Source organism: Pelecanus crispus, chromosome 13, assembly GCF_030463565.1.
Source record: "Pelecanus crispus isolate bPelCri1 chromosome 13, bPelCri1.pri, whole genome shotgun sequence".
Taxonomy (NCBI): Eukaryota; Metazoa; Chordata; class Aves; order Pelecaniformes; family Pelecanidae; genus Pelecanus; species Pelecanus crispus.
In genome coordinates, this window is record NC_134655.1 from 15,671,638 (window position 1) to 15,689,843 (window position 18,206).

Consider the following 18,206-nt stretch of genomic DNA (forward strand, 5'->3'; position numbering starts at 1 on the left):
GCCAAAGCAAAACTTCTACTTGTCCTAATTACAACACTCCTCACAGACCCCTCCCTGTTCCCCCAGTCTGTTATCAAGTCTCGTGAGGCTCTGTGCAGATTCACACTCCCTACCTAGCTCAACCAAAGTGTGGTCTTGCTCCTAACTGCATGGAGTCAAGCAATGAACCCTCCCCACAGCCTAAGTCAACATGGAAGGCTGCAAGGCAGGCTGCTCAAGGAGGCTTTCTGCTCGTCCTGTACTCCATGCTGACCTACAGACCCAGAATTTAGAGTCACTATATGATGTAGAGCCCAAAGACCCCAAAATCTAGAAACAGAGTTCTGTTTTCACCATGCAATGCCAGGAATGGGGATTAACAGATAATGCATTTTGTAGAAGCCATCATTTCAGATGCTGAAAGGTTAATTCCATGTAGCCGCTGATTAGATCTGCTCCCTCTCCTGTAACAAAGCTGTAGGACAGGACACTGAAAAGGCTGTACAGCCTTACTGGGTGGATGTATCCACTTTCACCTACAGGATGCAACTTTTGCCCTGCCAGAAATTCTGGCCTAAATCCTCCTCTGAGTGGCACTGGTGTAAGTGCCAGAACAGCTAAGAAAGGAATGTGTTGTGTGGGTGCATGCATGTGTGTCCGTCCGTCCGTCTGTCCCAGCAGACCAACAGGAATGGAATTAATCAGGGCTTTCATTTCATTTGCTTGGGGTTTTGGAGTTTGTGTTTTTAATAACTGCCAGATTCACTTATTTAGGTTTGAGAGCAGAAGAGAAAAGCTGGGGGAGGTAGAAGCAACTAAAGCATATCCATGTGGACATGCTTGCTTATTCAGGGTTCAGTCACAAAAAGCAAACTGATCAAATTACTGTGGGGTTTTTCTGCCCTTTCCGTATTACTGCTCTGCTATCCAAACTCCTGCCCTCAACTTCTACTCTGAGCTGCTTATCCTTGTCCTGGTCACCAGTGCAGTATAGACCGCCTGATGCTCAACCTTTTGTAGATGAGGAGGAATGCAAGGATTAGCTTTTAAAGGCTGTTTTCTATTAGAAAGCAATCTCGACAACATGACTTCCTTAAGGCAGGCAGGCAGACACCTGACCTCATGTATTCTGCTTCTGCCACTGACAAGAGATACCTTCAGACACAGCACAATCCCTTCCTAAAGGGGCAACAAGAAAAAGACCTTTCACTGCCCTGGTCGGGTACAGCCAGGATGAGCCAGCTGCAGTGCAAATATTCATTTGCTTTTAGGTGAGATGGGCCCATACCAGATCGGGTTAGGAGAGATTTTTTCTGCAAGGAAGAGTGACCTTTCCTGAGGACATCTGCAGCCTCTCCAGCCACGTGAGAGGAGTAGCTGCAAAGAAGCTCCAGTGTCATTAGTGAGTCTGGAATGCAGCACAACCGGGCGCTGACGTCAGTGAACACCCGGCTGGAAAAAATGCTCTCACTCACTTAAACAGAGATAGATGGACTTCTGATAGGGACCCGGCGGAAATCCCTGTGCAAACTTTTGTGCAAGCACCTCTGATAGAAAGAAAGAAGTAGTATTAAGGAAAGTACTAACACTTTCCCTCTGGCTAGGCTAAGCTCTGAAAGGATGCTTAAAAATCATTCTCTGAGGATTAGCACAATCAAAACAACAACAACAAAATTTTCAGTGGTGTTTCTGTCCTAGCTAATGTGAGCTCTATTCTGAGTAAAGACTTCTAAAGATTTTACATTACCGTGGACTCTTCAAAAAACCCGCGCAGAGAAATACAAAACAGTAACAATGAAAATCCTCTTAATTCAATCTGTACTTTATCACACAAGGCCACAGCAGGGGATTTTTGGCTGTGGGAATACAAATACTCATCGATGCTACAAAGCTCAGGGTCCTGCTCTGATTACTACCCAAACACAGAATGAGACGGTCCCAGCCTGAAGAGTTTTCAGTCTAAATACACCAGACTTGCTGGAAAAACCCCAGGTGGCTAGGGGAAGCCTCAGCAACACCAAGACTGCATGCCAGCCGCTCCGTGCTGGACTGCTGCAGCTGCGGCTGCGATGCCCTTGGTGCTTTCTGAGCTGCCTCCTGGCAGCCTGCCCTTCCCATCTCTGCATCGCTAGCTAAAAGTAATCCTGCCCATTTGCCTCTCAGCCCCCAAGGGACTTTTTTCCCCCCTCAACTCTCCCAACTGTGGCGCAGGAGCAGTTTGAGTGGGCTCCGGTGACAGAAGCGTGACGCAGAGCTGGCAGGGAGGCTGTGCTGGCGCTGCAGGGTAATCTGCGTCCCACTGCGCTGCACCAGCCAGCAGATGCTGATAAAGCCGTCAGCGATGGGTGGCAGGGGTCCCTGCCGCATCCCCAAGCTCCCCCGTCCCGCGGGAGAGTGCCCTGGGGAGCCGCTCCATTCCTCCCCAGAGTCACCCCCACCTCCTTCCCTCGCTGCTGTCTCTCACAGCTGGGTGAAGGTTTCAGACATCTCTGTCCTGCTTTTATCAACCCTGACGGCTCTCCTGCTCCGAGCGCCTCCGAGTCACTCAGCCTGCTTGCCTTGCTCCAGCTCCCACCCTGCAGCACGCCATGGAGGCTTTATAGGCAACACGACTGACACAGCGGGGAGCCAAAGTCTGTGGGGAGGTAACCGTGATGATTATTTCTTCATCTGCAAGTACACCAGGTGCACCGAGAAATAAAAATGACTTCTGAAGCAACAGGAGAGACGGAGGGCAAGAGACTTCCTGGGTTGCCTTGTTCAGTCCCCGCGGACACCACACCTAACAGGGATGGAGAGGACAGGAGAGCTGCAGGAGGGCTCAGGGACACATAAGCCCAGAGGGGTGGAGGAAACAGAGCAGAAAGAAGAAACAGAGCATAAGGCTGCAAGTCTTGCACCATGGGAGCAAGATTTGGGAGGGCTCCTGCAGAAAGCACCAGGTGCATCCTTAACAGCATTTGGGAAGAAGCGACATCCCCCCAAAGACAACTCTCTATCTTGGAAATCCGCTGTTTTATGAAACAAGATTGCCTCACAGGGAGGAAGGCACTTCCCTTCCTACAGCTGACCTCGAACACCATCACCTCTGCCATATCTGGACGGCTTTCCAAGCCCTCCTTCAAGGCTCATCTACATGTCCGGCTTCCAACTCCCTGCTGCCCTGGCTACTCAAGCGCTACTGCATGGGCTGAAATGTCCAACCCTGTGAGGCTCTCGCTTCCTCCTCCCATACTCATCCAGCACTTGGCATCTGCAGCACCACGTGGAAGGGACCCCAGGAGCAGAGCACAAGCACTGCACGCAGCACAACACTGCACAAACTGACCATGCGGGATCAAGCATCACTTAATGGCGAGAAAGCAAGCTTTACTCACGCTCTGATCCTTCAGGAGCTGACAGCAAGAGGAAGAAACGCCGGTCAGCAGGATCGGCCAGCACAGTTAGGATTACATGCTGAGGTTTTGATTTCAAACTTTGCTCGGTTGTGGCGGGGCTCTTTAAGGACCTAATCTCCGTGTGACTGTTCCCAGCATCAGCCGTGCCCCTGCGGATAATAAGGACTTAGGGAAGCACTGTCTAATGATGGCTGCACTCTCAGGCAGGCTGGCTGCAGCCTGGCCACCTCCTCCACCCCAGCCAGCTCCCCCATGCTTTCCCAACTGCCCCTCTGTTTGAGAGCTGTTTTCTCTCAATAAGCACCCAGAACTGCTCACAGCACCCTGGGGCCGCTCACTCAAAGCAGAAGGAAGTAGACAAATCAAGTTAAAACAGCACAGTTTAAGCTAATGGCTTAAAAACTCATCAGAACCTGGTGTGGCTACTGCTGGGCAGAAATGTGGGCATCACTAATGGAACTCAGCTGATCCCAACACTCTTGTCTGTAGTGGTTATGTTGGGGCTTTTTTTTTTTGATACCTGTGTAGGAGAGATCAACTAAAAGCAAGTGCTGTGTTATTGCAGAGTATGTTCAGAGGCATGATAAAACTCAGTGCACACCACTAATCACTCACCTGACTGGGCAATGCCTTGTGATACCATACCCAGTCTGTAGGACTAGCTAAACTGCTCTGGTTCCCATTCTCGGGACTGTTAATTAAAGCAGAATTTGTCTCCACTGTTTAATAGTTCTCTGCACACCCACCTCAGTGAGGGCTGGGGGCTAGCAGCATGGCCAGCATGCTGGGCTGGGCAGTGGGTCCTTCTCTCTACTGTGCAGCCAGATTAGTTTTAAACGTTCACATTCCAGTACAATAAGAGAAAACGTCCCCCCCAGAGAACAGGCTTCCACCTTTCAAACAAGGTCAGACACCAACCTCCTCCCCCACTGCCAATGACCTTATTAGCACTGATCATGGTTCTAATAATATCCTGCATTGTAAGCGGGCCATCTGCCGTAAAATTTCACTACAAACTTGGTCTGAGTACACTCACATCCCAGCAAGCCAATTGTCCCCCCTCAGGCATACGCACCTTCCCCACAGCGTTAAGCAAAACGTTGCAGAAAGAAACCTCCAGCTCCCAGCTCTCCAGCTCGGAGCTCAAGCACACAGAGAACAGCACAGAGCCATGCCCAGGTGCTGGCTTCAGACAGAGGAGGTAAAAAGCAGAGTTAGAGGTTAAAAATCCATCCCTCCAGCATCAACAGCCTCCAACTCCTCTGACAGCGGGGACACCAAGTAACCACATCACCGAAACCCAAAACCAGGGCCAAACACTAACCAGATGTTCAGAGTCAGAAGTAAAGCTCCAAGGCTGCTGAGAGCAGAGATCAGCATTACTTTTGTGCCATGCACTTTCTACTACATGGACAGCAGAAAGATTTTTATTATCCTAACATGTTAGCTATGGTTAAGCTGAATATTTTCACTGCCATTACATGAGAGGGGGCTTTTGTAACAGACGAGTAAACCTGCGGAAGAACTAACCATGTTTGGTAGCTATTCATTTAGAAGGAGCCAGGGTTTGAAATGCTTACTCAGTTAGGACATCTGTCTAAAACACCCAGAGTCTTGTTACTACAGTAGCTCAGCTCCACTCAGTCTTCAAAGGCATTTTCTTTGTACTGCTCCTGTGAGGTCAAAAAGTGCAATTAGGCACAGAGACTGACATTACAACGCTTTAAAGCAGCCCGCCTCATTGCAAGGCTTTGAAAGCTGGCTTTCCAAATCCTTGGCCTTTCCTCTAATCAAAAGCCCATCACCAGACATGGCATGAGAGGCTACATGGGGCAAAGAAGGGAGTCAGTGCCTGGTTCTCTGCTGTTCTACAAACAGCAATAAAACAACATTAATAAGCCACAAGTAAAACTGTGCCTGTATAGGGCAACATTCACCCAAGTGCCTCAAAGCATTTATTTTAATACCAGCATAACAGTATTTATAGGGGCATATTTTCAAAGAGCTCAGCTCCTCACTTGGAAATCTAACCACTTATTTAAATGCTCTGTGGGAGATGTCAGATGATGGGCTCTCCAGAAAGCCTGGCACATCTTGTTTACATTTGTTTTAAAGCTTCCAAACAGCTCAATTACATAAATGCATGTTACTGCACTCTCCTTCAGATGGGTGAACCAAGTGGCAGAAAGCTATTGTCAGCAAAGGGATTACTACATGAAACCGATGCTATGCCACTGAAGAAATCCACCAACTCCACATGCTCGTTCAGAGTCATTCTCCTCGAAGGCATCTTCCACTGCCTTTCCCTCAGCTGGCTGTGCTGGGCTAATACAATCATGAGTGAGAGAAGTAGCTAGGCAGCTGCACTGACACAGCAGCAAGACAGGACACCGTGGCCAAGTGTGGCTCCATGTTTACAAGGATCCTCTTCGCCCCAAACTCTCTCCAGGGATAGGGACTTGCAGGTTTGGGGCATCTATTTGAATCCCAGTGTTAGCTACTGCTACAGATCAGGACTGGAAGATGTAAAGCTTGAACTTCCTCCCGCACGTGGATCTGGCAGTGCCACGTCTTGTAGCACGGCACCCGTTGAGGTGCCAGAGCTTACCGTACAAACACACAGCCCTCTGTGCTCCCTTGGCCAACTTCTGACTCACAGCCACGCAAGAGTAAATGCAAGAGCTGCCGCAGCTTGCTAGCTGGGCTTCAGCACCCCATCTCCCTCCTTCCAGTGCAGAGGAAACCCCTGGGGCTTGCAGAGGACTGCATTGCATTTGCACTGGGTCACAGGCACAGAGCTTGTGCTTGCAGATCCAAGCAGACTTGGCAGGACTGCAAGCTCCAGGTGCGAGCGCTGAGCATGTGCAAAGAAACTCTCCCAAACTGGAAAGCCAAAAGATGGCAGAGGAGATGACCACAGGCAGTTCTCCCCCTTTGGAGAATGACTGAGGACCATTTCCCTCTCTCAAAACCTGATGCAACAGCTCACTTCAGCACAAGGAGCTCTTTGCTGCCCACAGGAATTCTACAGTGCTTAAAATCAGGCTTAAGTATTTTGCAGAACTGGAACCTCAATCTGGAGGGCTTTGCCCTTAAAAAAGGAAAGTAAGCCTCAGGAGCAGGAGGTGGCATGCCATGGCCAGTGCACCATTGCAATATGCCCATAAAAGGTTTCAAAATGTATCTGCTTAAGTGCACGCAGCAGCTCAGAAGGCTTTAGAGTCACATCCCAAAAGAATTTCTCTCCTGCTTTTTTAGGCAAGTGTGAGCAGCAGTCAGCACTTTACCATCATCTTCCCAACCAGAAAACCAAGGTTACTCTTGGCTGATAATAATAATGTAAATGCTACTGGCTTTATCCTTTGGGGATGGTGGTTTGCTCACGCCACAGGGAGAAGACCGGGGCAATGTGAGCTGCACACAGGAGCAGAGGCCCTGCATGGCCAGGGCTGGCTGGTGAGGAGAGGCGAGGCTGGCAGGAAAACGCCTCTGCTGAATTTGCTTGGCCTGCCTCCCCAAAGAGGCTGGCCTCCAAAGTGCGGTCTCAGAACAAATTTGTAGCCACCGCTCTGCTTTCCAACATGTTCAAGGGAAAATGCACACAAGTCTGAGGCCCAAGGAAAAGCTGTAATAAATTAATTCATTAGCTGCAGGAAGAAAGAAAAGGACAGTGGTCCTGTGCCTGCCCCTTGCACCAAGAGTGCCCCCCAACGTGCCAGCCTGCACCCGCACCTCTGCCAGCCTCTTGAACCTAACCCAGCGACACCACGCATGAGACTGGCACCTCCGAACATTGGGCAACAGCAAAGGCATCTGCCCCTTTGTGGGCAAGCCCTCAGGAGATATGTGGGGTCAGGAGGTCTGGGGCACAGACAGTGCTCTCCACGTTCAGAAACAGAAGACCTTTAGAAGACATTTCTACAAACACAAGGCCGGACCTGGTGTTACCCTGTGACCATGCACTGCCACAGACAGGAGATCCGTTCAGTGTTCCCCTGATGAGTCAAACCCCAGCCTCGCCCCAGCGGGGGCTGCCCACCCCTCGGGCACTCCAGGAGGGCTGCCAAGACACTCCGCCTACGGGTACCCAGGGGAGGGCAGAAGAGGAGTCCCACTGAGTTCACCTTGCTGCACAAGATGGGCACCAAAGACCCACCAGGGTCCTTCCCCACTGATGCTTTGATACTCACCAGGCCAGAGCCACCCCAAGGGCAAGACGACCGCCTTGGAGTCTCTCACTGCCAGGCCTGGCTTCGGCAATACCACGCACGGGGCAGGGGAAGAGTCACATTGCCTTGTGCCATCAAAGGAGTCAGATGTGGGACAACGCAAGAGATCTACCAGAGGTGGGAGAGGACGGCAGGAAGAGACATACTCCTCTCCACAGGAAAACATGGCAGACAGGGAGAAAAATGCGCAGAAGTGACTTTCACTGTTACCGATATTAGTTGATGAACGTCTCCACGTTGACGAAGCCTGTACAACAGTCCTACAGCTTTACATGGGGAAAGCAACACAGATGCTTAGATTTGCCAAGCACCCACTGCAAAGCAAATACCCGAATTTATCTAGTATGCACCCTCCACATGAATAAGAGTCCGAGGTCTGTTAGGTAGGCCAATCTGGCATATGAGGGACAAACACTTTTCAGGAGGAAGTTGCCCAAGGCTAATCAATTAAGAAAATGTGAACTCCAAGTATTTAACTACTGCTACTACTACAAGTGTCACACTGATAGCTTTGGAGGGCATTTCCTTTCAGATGACTCCCTGCAAACTTCCTCACAGACTCTTAACATCCACCTCTGTACTGTCGGCAGCAACCTCTGTACTGGCTGACTGGCAGTGAACAGTGTGGCCCCTCCAGCTTGTACCTCCAGGAGCCCCCAAGAAGCCCTCTATGCTGGGATGGGTCTCACTTCTCATGGTTACCATCAGAGCTACACAGTACTTCCAGGACTTCCTCCATTATTCCAGCAATGAGCTAATAAGGGAGCACCCCTCCAGGGTGGCACCAAAACTAGACTATGCACCAGGAAACCTAACATCCTGTCTTTCTTGTCATGTTACCCCTGGACAACACCGGAAGGACCTAATGGAGATAAGGACAGGGCCAATCCCTTCTCCCTCCACAGCACACCTCAAAAATCACCTGCTTGCTTTAAAGCATAGACAAGGAGTTCCTGCCTTACATCTTTGCAAACAGCTGTAATGAATAAGACCTTCCTGCCCCTTGCTGACTATTACTGTCCCTGCAGCAGTCACCAGGTAACACCAGCCTGTTTCCAGTTACATGCAGTCATCACCTAGCACCTCTGCACACAGACCAGGACCAAGGGGATTTCAGCTCAGACACTGGACTTCATGTTCAGCACCTAAGGCACTCTGTCCTCCTGCTAACCCTGCTGTAGAGGCAGTAACCTGCAATAGAGAAGCAAAGGGACAGCTCAGGGCAGCAACCTATTAAACCACGATAGCAAGATTCACCAGTGCTCATCTGTCATGGTTCAGCTGTCAAAAAGTCACAGATAAATTGAGGCTGCTGGGACATCAGAGAAACCTATGGATAATGCTACGAAATCAAACATGCTCTGCACAGACCTCTGTCCTACAGAAAGATCAGTTAGGCAGATTAAAGCAACAAGGTGTATCTTTCCCTGGAAAGTTGAGCATGCCTAGGGAGGTCACACACCATCCAAGTAACCAGCCAGACCCCAACAGAGAGCATCTGCAGTCCAGACACCGGGGCAGGCTTGGGAGATGCTCAGTCACAGGCACCACCAGGTGAGCTTCTCCATCAGCAGTCTCCATCCCACAGCTGTGCCCAAAAACCTTCTGGAGACATCACAGAGAGTATACACAGCACGTGTGCCAATTAAATTACACTGCGAAAACATGGAGCTTGTTGTAACCCATACACAAGAAGGGATCAGACCTAAATATTCTTTTTTTATTTAAGCTCTCTTATTCTCCTTGAAGTGCCACTCTAAGAAAAATACAATAGCAACAGTTCTTATAAATAAGTCTAAATACATTTTCCCCCCACTTTTAGATGTTTGATTCAGTAGTTATAAAAAGCACTTATGATGTGCAGTAAGACACACGAGCATCCAGACAAGACAGAAAGCTGCTGCAAATCTACTTCTCATCACCAAATGCTGTCGCTACGCAGGTAAGTGCCTTAATGATTGATGGAAAGTAAAGGTTTCTCACAAAGGTGACTTGGCTCAACATTGTTCATCTGGTTTATTTGCATCTCCATTACACTGAGACGTGCAGTCAGAGTGTCTCCAAAAATATCTCTATGGCTTTGTTTGCTTTCTTCTTCCTCTGTAAGAGTGTAACCATATGCTAAGTTTAGTGGGTGTTTTTAGTTGTTTCCCAGTTTGGAGTTACTTAAATGGAAAATAAAAAAAAAAAGAAAAAAGATTTGATTGCAAACCAGTAACAGTCAGAAATAGTTCTAGTGAAGTCAGCATAAAACAGGTACAAATTAGCATGAAAACTATAAGGAACAGCCTCAGGTACACCAGTTTCAAGATCATATGGTACGTTTATTGCCCAAGCACAGTGAACTTTTTAGAATGCCATGGGACTTTGAATACTATTACCAGATAATAACACTTCTAGAAAACAATTTAGACAAAACTGTACTTTTAGTTCCTGATTTTATGCCTGTTCACAGACAACTCGCCTTTTTTTTATATAGAACTGCTTTGAAACACCCAATAGCTTAACAATGTTTTTTAGACATCCCAAAGTCAAAATTCATACCCCTGAAATCTTCACCACACCATTTTCTGTCTTTCAAAATGCTTTTCAAAACTTTGATTTGCATATGGAAATATCTACATTCATAAAGCAAATTTTTAAAAAAACAATGCAACACCCCACAAAGCTGGGCTTGTAATATTTTTTTTTAAACCATGAGTCCATAGTGCAGATACCCAAACTGTGAGCAGTATAAATCAAAGCCCCTGTGAACACCTGGTGTGCATTACGTGCATATATTTTTATATAATACGTCGCTATCTCCTAATACCCGTCTCTCAGCTTACTGCTCAATAGTATTTCTAGTGACAAAAGAAGGTGCTTTTTTTCCTTCCTGACATCTTTAGAAACCAAAGAACACAGTTAACGATTTACTGGCCAGGGAATTAAGAATCAGACAGGCTCATACCAAGCCCGCCTGATCCAGCCTGAACAGGAAGGTTAATGACTTGATGAGCGCTTGCAGACAGCCCACCACAGCGCCATGACAAGCCTTTGTACGAATTGCCACAAGCCAGCAAACCGTGTCCTGACCCTTGCAAAAAGCACCAGCTATGCACGGGACGGTGCACACCAAGCCCAGGAAATGAACCCACAGACCATCTGGGTTTACAGCGACGACAGTACACTCCTCTTTGCTCAAAACGTCCGAGAGGTGCCACTGGGGCCTGCCTAGGAGGTACCACAGAGCATCGGCCACTGCCCTCGTGGTCACTTCTGGAAGGCGGGTGGCCCAGCGGTGGCTGGCCCTCGTGCCTCTGGACTGCCCTCCACCAAGCAGCGCAGCTTGCCCTTCCATTCACACAAATTAATTCAGACAACACTGTTCTTCCAGAATAATGAGGGGGGAAGTGCGAGTAGAGAGTGAAAGCTCTCTTGGCATCTGATTCAAATCTGTGAACAGCTTCTCACAAGGAACTATTTTTAAGTTTCATATCAATCTGCTTGAGAAAGGTTCCTTCTGCTGCCTACAAATGTGCAAACTCCCCCTTCGAAGAACCACAGCTCAGGATAGCAAGATCCAGCCCTGCACTTGCAACCTAATCAAGACTCAGTATGTCATGACCAAAGCACTGCACAACCACGCAATGTTCCTCCAGAGCATGCCCTGGAGAACCCCACCTGAGCATCAGTGAAGCCCCCGCATTACCTTCAGGACTCCTCTGTGCTCTTCACAAGCTTACAGGTAGCACATATTCACCCATGAAACAACCCACACCGAGGCAGCCTGACTGCTTCTGGAAGCACTACTGCTCTTACCACTGCAACAGAGGCAGAACCACTGTATGAGATTGAGGAAAAAAAGAAAAAAGAAGTGAGATGCAGTAAGCATATAGATGCTGTGCATGACCTGACCAGTGAGGTGAAACCATTGTACGCTGGGTTATCAGAAGTTCCTGTATGAAGGCATTGTTCAGGCTTAAGAGCTCTGTGAGAAAAAAGCCAAGGAACAGCACTACACAATGGATGCAGATAAGCAACCTCTGAACAAAGCCCTGGGTGACTGCAAGACAAAAAAAACTTATTAGCAGCAAGCATCCTATATCCTGTCTCCAATAAAGCAACACAGATGTTCTGCTAATGCAGGGCGTGAAAAGATGAAAAGAGCACTAAGCAGCTATAGAGCCCTCCTCAGGAGAGAGGGTCAGTGTTCAACAGCTGTTGGAGGGAAACAGCGGCTGAGCGCACAAAGACGTCCACAGGATGGGCAAGAAAAGCCTCTTAACAGGTCTAAGAATGTAACATCTCACTAGTCAAAAGTAAGGGAGGCCACCGTTATGACCATGAGCCCGTCGATACCATTGCAAACAGGGCTTTGCAAGCCCAGCTCCAGCCCAAGAACAGAAAGACCATTGTTCAAGAGTTTAGTCACCAGGGCGGTTATCTCCACTGGGAAACGCGTGGTGTACACACACACACACGCACGCACACAGAGGCTGCGGCGTTGAGGACTGCACCTCTCCATGGCACAGCAGAACTGGGGCTCTGCCCAGCGAGAGCAACCGGGGCCAGGGGGCTGGAGGAAGGGCAGGGCTTCAAGACTCACTTCTTGTTTGAGAAGTGGGGTGCAGAAACAGCCCCACCATCAACCCCTGGCCACGTGCTCTGCACAGTCTGACCTCTCCTCCCAGTGTACTTCCCAAAGGCAGAGCTGTCAGCCCTCCACGAGGCTTTCCTAAGCCTGAAAAATCCGGAGAATCTGTTCCCTGGAAAATTCAGGCCACTTAACTAGCACATACTGGCATCTGCTACTGTGTCAAGAGGAAACTGCAATGCGAACATTAGCTAACAGCCAGTTACACAGGAAACATGCTGAGCTGTAGATCATACTCTACTCCTTTGGCATTTTTTTGCTTTCTCAACATGGTGTTCCCCATCCCATTCCCCACCACTGAAGCAGGAGAGGTGTTCGCTTGTGCCAGTGGGTGGGATTTGAACCCCAGCTGCCCATACACTTGGTCCTGCATATCTCACAGCCCCAGCTGCACCGAGAAGGGCCAGCACAGAGACCTGGGCGTGCTGCAGACACTGCACCCCAGGCAGCACACATGGGGAAGCATCACACACTGGGTGACCCTGGACCACGGTGCAGCTCAGAGCCAAGCCAAGCTGGGTGGCTGCACAGGGGAATTCTCCCCAGGATGCTGCAAATGTCAGGCAAGTTCTGCAAGGGGCATGGTACTACCTTACATGGCATGCCAGCACTCCTTTCACAAATAAATGCTATAAAATGTAAACATATTAATCTCTTAATTCAAAGTATATGCACTGCCACTGGCTACAATTCAGAAGTTTCAAGGGCATAAAGAATGTGACTTCTTTCCCCCTCCGATAAAAATATTTTTGTCTCTCACTGTCAGCAAACCAGCAATGTAAATGAACATTTGAAAGTCACTGTATAACTAAGAGTCATTGCATACAATCAGATTAAAAAGAGCAAAACCGAACGCAAATAGGAAACTCGAACCTCTTGGTAAAAGGGAACAGAAGTGAAACTATGAAGAAGCCACAAACAGTAATAAAATGGGTAAACCCGTGTTACACCAGATCCAGCCCTGGTCTGAACCTGTGCATACATAATTCCACCAGTTCTGTTACTCATTATGTTCTTAAAAATAAACCCAAATCTTTTCAAGCAACAGTTGAAGTTCAAGGGAAAACTTTTAAGCTTGTAAAATTTACCAGATTCCTTCTAGAAACTCAAACAGGTTAATTACTCTGATCAACACATTAAACACAATGTCAAGAGTTCTCAAAAGCAATCAGTTATCCATACTGTCTCTGGGTTTTTACCATCCTATTTAAAACACCATTGAGGAGCCACACTCCTGGGAAAAAATAAAAAAGTGAATGTTCTTTTCCTGAGAACTGTGGTGAAGCGACCCCAAACAGAGATGCCCATCTCCCCTTCTGCGAGCACCCCGGCCCCAGCCCCGACTGAGACCCCAGATATATGGTAAATTTGGAAAGTTACCCCTGGAGCTCCAACACTGACAAGCAACCAAGAGCCATTTACTGCCTGAAAAATCAACTCTGCAAAGACAACCACTAGTGGAAAGGCTCAGCTGTAACTCAGGCCTAGCAGAGCCATCGTGTTAGTATGTCCCTTGCAGAAAGCATTTTCCCAACGCCCATTTTCCTGGCAGTGCTGCTCTCCAAACATTTTGGCTGTTCCTCATCTACAGGACCGCATGAGAGTGCATCTGCAACTCTATCTCCAGGAAATACACATAAAGCTGATTCATTATCTTGAAATGCTGCTTTCATTTCTGCTCATTAAAAGCACATTTCAGATCCCTGCACCGAATGCGCAGCCAATGTGCTCTGGACACAAATTACAGCACTGGGTTTCAGTTCTCTACTTTTCTCATTTCGGTTTCATTTGCTGCCCACAATGTACATTCTCCATTTCAAGAACAGCTATATCAGACCTGAACTACCATCAGAAAATGCCCTGAATAAAATCCTCTCTGTCCCTGTGATGCCTGGCACTCCAGGCAATTGCACTTGATGTCAGACCCAACCTAGATTTCAGGAGCTGCATCCCACACCAGCAGCATCCTCCCTGCAGAAACAGAGCAATAAACAGTTGTTCTGCACATCCCACACCCCAGCACACCGAGCCATTCGGCAGAGAAGGAAAAGCAAGTGAGCTTAGGTAATGCACGCGTTAGACAGTCCTCACCTTTAGGGAGTCAAAGCAGGCAATAACTCGACCATTTTCCACATGGCAACTCCGTGACGGATGGGCGAACTTGCACTCTGCATCAGACCGAGAACAAGTACCTCTCTGAAACTCTCGACACACTTCTAACGTCAGCCATTTTGTATCACGAACCAGGGAAACGTTTACAGCCATATTAAAAAACAAAAATTCAAATGCAAGCAATCGCACCCTTCTTCAGGGCAGTATTTACTGCTGATCTTTTTTTTTCTTCTTTTTTTTAAAAAAAGGGTAAAAAAGTGAATTCAAGTTAAACGTGAAGAAATAACTAACTTGTTGCTTTGGTAGAACTCCTATTCATCAGCACTTAGGTTTTCATTTAAGTCAAATCGTGTTTGTTTAAACAAGAATTAAACATAAAGCCAATCATAAAATAGAAATCTTATCAGAACAACTGAAAATCAAATTAGAGGCCAGCTCCTAAAAGTGCAATTGTAGAAGTTAAAATATAAGTGTTATATTTTGTGCCACTGCCGAAGTTACTTGCAAATAACTGGCAGACTTTCAAAAGAATTCTGTGCTCTCCAGTTAATGGTTTCAATTATTCTTGCAAAAAGCATATGCTGCTGGCAGCACTTCAGTTTGTGGAATGGTCTCAGTCCTTGGGGAGAAAACTTCGGGGTTTTTTTTTTCCTTCTATTTCTTGCTTCTAAAAATTACGGTTCGCGAGCATCAAAACGAGCAAAAGGACGTCTTAATTTTTTTTTCCTCTTTCTTTCTTTTCTTTTAAATATTTGCTACATACTCGGGGGAAGGAAAAAAAATAAAATGGCTGAGCAAACTGCGTGTAAATGGGGAGCAAAAAAAAAAAAAAAAAAAAAAAGGGCAAGGCTGGAAGAGTTGCCGTCAGGGCACGAACCGCAAGCAACGCCGAATTAAAAAGAGAGGGGGGCGAGGGGCAGAGAGAGGCAGCCCTAGACAGAAATCCAAGCAGCGGTGGCTTCAGGAAAGGCACTTTTCAGCAACCTGCAGGAAAAAGAGAAATAGAATCAGCCACGAGCGGAGGGTCGCCCCGTTCAGGCGGGCGCGGGGCTGCCCGGCCCCCGGCGGTGCGGCGCGGCCCCGGCAGCCATTGTCGATACCAGGGGCATTTCCCGCACCGAGCTGCGCATGGGAGGAGGAAGCGGCCAATGGCGTTTACCGTTGCAGCAGCAGGCCCGGGCAGCCGACCAATAAAAGAGACCGTTTCATAGCGGCCCAGGCTGGTAGACGCTGGGTTTTGTGCCCGCCGCACGGAAAGGCGCCTCAGCCCCACGGCCCGGCCTGCGGGGCGGCCCAAGGCCCGAGGACCCCCGCGGCGCCCGGCAGCGCCCGGCCGGGGACGGGCCGAGCTCAGCCTCCGTCCAGCCTCGGCGCGGCGACGCGACGCGCCTGGCCGGCGATGCCCCGGCAAGGCGTCCCGCAGGGCCAGCAGCGCGGGGTGGGCTGCATCCACCAAGCAGCCCTCACAGACTAGGGAGGGATATTTTTCTCTTCAGTCTTTTTCTTGTTTTGTGTGTGTGCCCCCCCTCCCCCCATTAACCCCCTCCCCCCCGCCTTTTTTCTGTAGGAAACGTTCAGGCAGGAAGAGCAGCCGGTGGCTTTCTTGCGTATAAAGCAGAAGGAGCTGCTACAGCTCAGCCCCGTAAACACTTGCATTTTTAAGGTGTTTTATTTAACCCATCACTAGCTGCAGAGCCGTTCCAGCAGCAGTCTGGGATAGCCCATGAAGACAAATGACTGGTTCACAGTTGCTCCTGTACAGATTCAGAGCCTACAAAACTAAAAGCAAACCCAAAAGGGAAACCTAAGCCACACACACACACGGAAAAAATTAACTCATTGCTCACAGCTGTAGTTTTCCACCAGACTAAAGGCAACTCAAATTACTCTGACTCCAGCAACTCATGTTATACAACAAGCAACTTTCAATGCATTCCTATTCAAGGCTTCCTTGGCATCCACTAAAATGTTAAGCTGTCCCTAGAGTTTCCCAGTCTAATATTAGCTGTACCAATGCAGTCTGATAGGATTGGGCTGTTTCCAAGTTCCCAAAATCCAGCCCTTTATCTTCCTAAAGTACTGCCGCCCAGTTTTGCAAACACTTGACAGGCACGGGATGTTGCTCGTGTGACTGCTATTAAGACTTCAAGCTTTCACAGGAGAAGAGCCTTCAACTACAAGAAAAGGAAGCTTAAATTCCTCTTTTATTATTGGTGTGTTATTGCAATTACACTCATCAGTAACTGAAACCTACTGGAGCTGGAACAGTCACACAATGCTACCAAGGAAGAAGTGTGGGAAGAGGCTGTCATCAGCAGCAGGGGGTGGGGCACAGAGGCTGTTTGATTCACAGATCGAATTATTTCACATTTAAAAAACCCCAACATTTGTTAAACCTACATTGCAAGTATTTTCTAGGCTAATTAAAGTCAAGTTCATTACAAAGACTGCCCAGATCCTTGCAATCCAGCTTGCAGCATCAGCACAAAGGTTAGTCTGACCCATGCTTCTGGAAGGACCTTTGCATTTTTGCACATCAGGTGGGGAACAGAGACTGCAGACATCAGATTTGCTAGGCATGTTTTAAACGTCAAAGGGAAGGAAAAAAAGCACATCTAGCCATGCTCATGTCTTCTGGGTTTCATAAGGAACAGAGATGCTCTAAATCAATTCCGATTGTGCAAACAGGGCAAATTTATACAGGAACCCCATTCACTGATGTGTGGGCTCCCAGTCCAAATGAGCTAGCTCAGTAAGCAGGAAAAGACATGCGGAAACCTTTCTGCAGGGAGCTAGGGACTGGCTGGGTGCAGCTCTCAAAAACGAGCTAGAACAGGTCAGATATGGGTGGGGATTAGAAAGAATGCTCTCTCAGAAGCTGCGCTGAGCAGACTGAAATGCAACTATCTTATGGATGAAGTGTCTATTCCACAGCTGGGGAAGTGAGGATCTGTTAACACTGGGGCCTGAATATGGTGGGTCTGAACTTAACCCAGTTACAGCAAGATGCACAAACAGTGTACTAACATCTGCCACTTCACAGCCCTTCCACGTTGAGAAATCCCAAAGAACACAGTAAACCAAACATTCACCCTCTCACCTGTGTAGCTCAGGAGCACATATGCGCACACACACACACAGGCACATGGCTGCACTAAGCTGATCAGAGTCCTCAAGATGAAGGGAATCATGTTAATGGAAGATAAGTCACATGAATCCTACAAAACGCTAAACTACAAACATCGAGGTATTCAGATATATGTAACATGGTTGATACTATTCTTTTACAACTCTTAGAGGAAAGAAAAAAAAAAAAACCACAAACCCACAACTCTGGAGAAATACGTGCTGATGTCCTGCTGATCAAAACTGAGAAGAGACCACCTGCCCCACATCCTGCAGAAGGGCACACTCACCTGTTCAACACACAAGAGTGGGACACAAGGAATATTCTGTGCTATGGAAACACCCCACCTTCCTGCAGAAGGACAGACCCTGGGACTAGGGCTCCTGTACTGGGGGGAGCCAAATAAATGAATAAAGTCTTAATACTGGGGGCCTCAATTCTGCAACCTGCATGCCAACTGGCAGAGCACTCCAGCAGCACACAGTGCCCCCATCACCTGTTTGCTGGGCACTCAGGAGAGCACTTACTAACTTTGAGCATGCCAACAATGTTAGTGGAAAGAAGAAAACCTGAAGCATATACTTAAGTGCTTTGCTGAATTAGGGCCTAAATGAATGAATCTGGTTCGCAGGTTTATCGAGGCTGGGAGGCCAGCAAGCACAGGAAGCAGTCACCGTATTTTGGCTTACGTGATCGCAGCCCAGAGGAGCACGAGCTAGGCTTTT

General features: G+C 48.2%; 1 protein-coding gene across 3 annotated transcripts in view; it reads right to left on the bottom strand.

The window, feature by feature from the left end:
• MBNL3 (muscleblind like splicing regulator 3) overlaps window positions 1–15,152 on the bottom strand; it is a 57,821-nt gene extending 42,669 nt beyond the window's left edge. For all 3 annotated transcript variants that reach the window (XM_009484469.2, XM_075720883.1, XM_075720884.1), the window contains exon 1: window positions 14,334–15,152. In XM_009484469.2, the coding sequence (XP_009482744.1) occupies window positions 14,334–14,507 (174 nt within the window). In that variant the 5' untranslated portion in view covers window positions 14,508–15,152. The remainder of the gene's footprint in view (window positions 1–14,333) is intronic.
• Window positions 15,153–18,206: the final 3,054 nt, after the last annotated feature.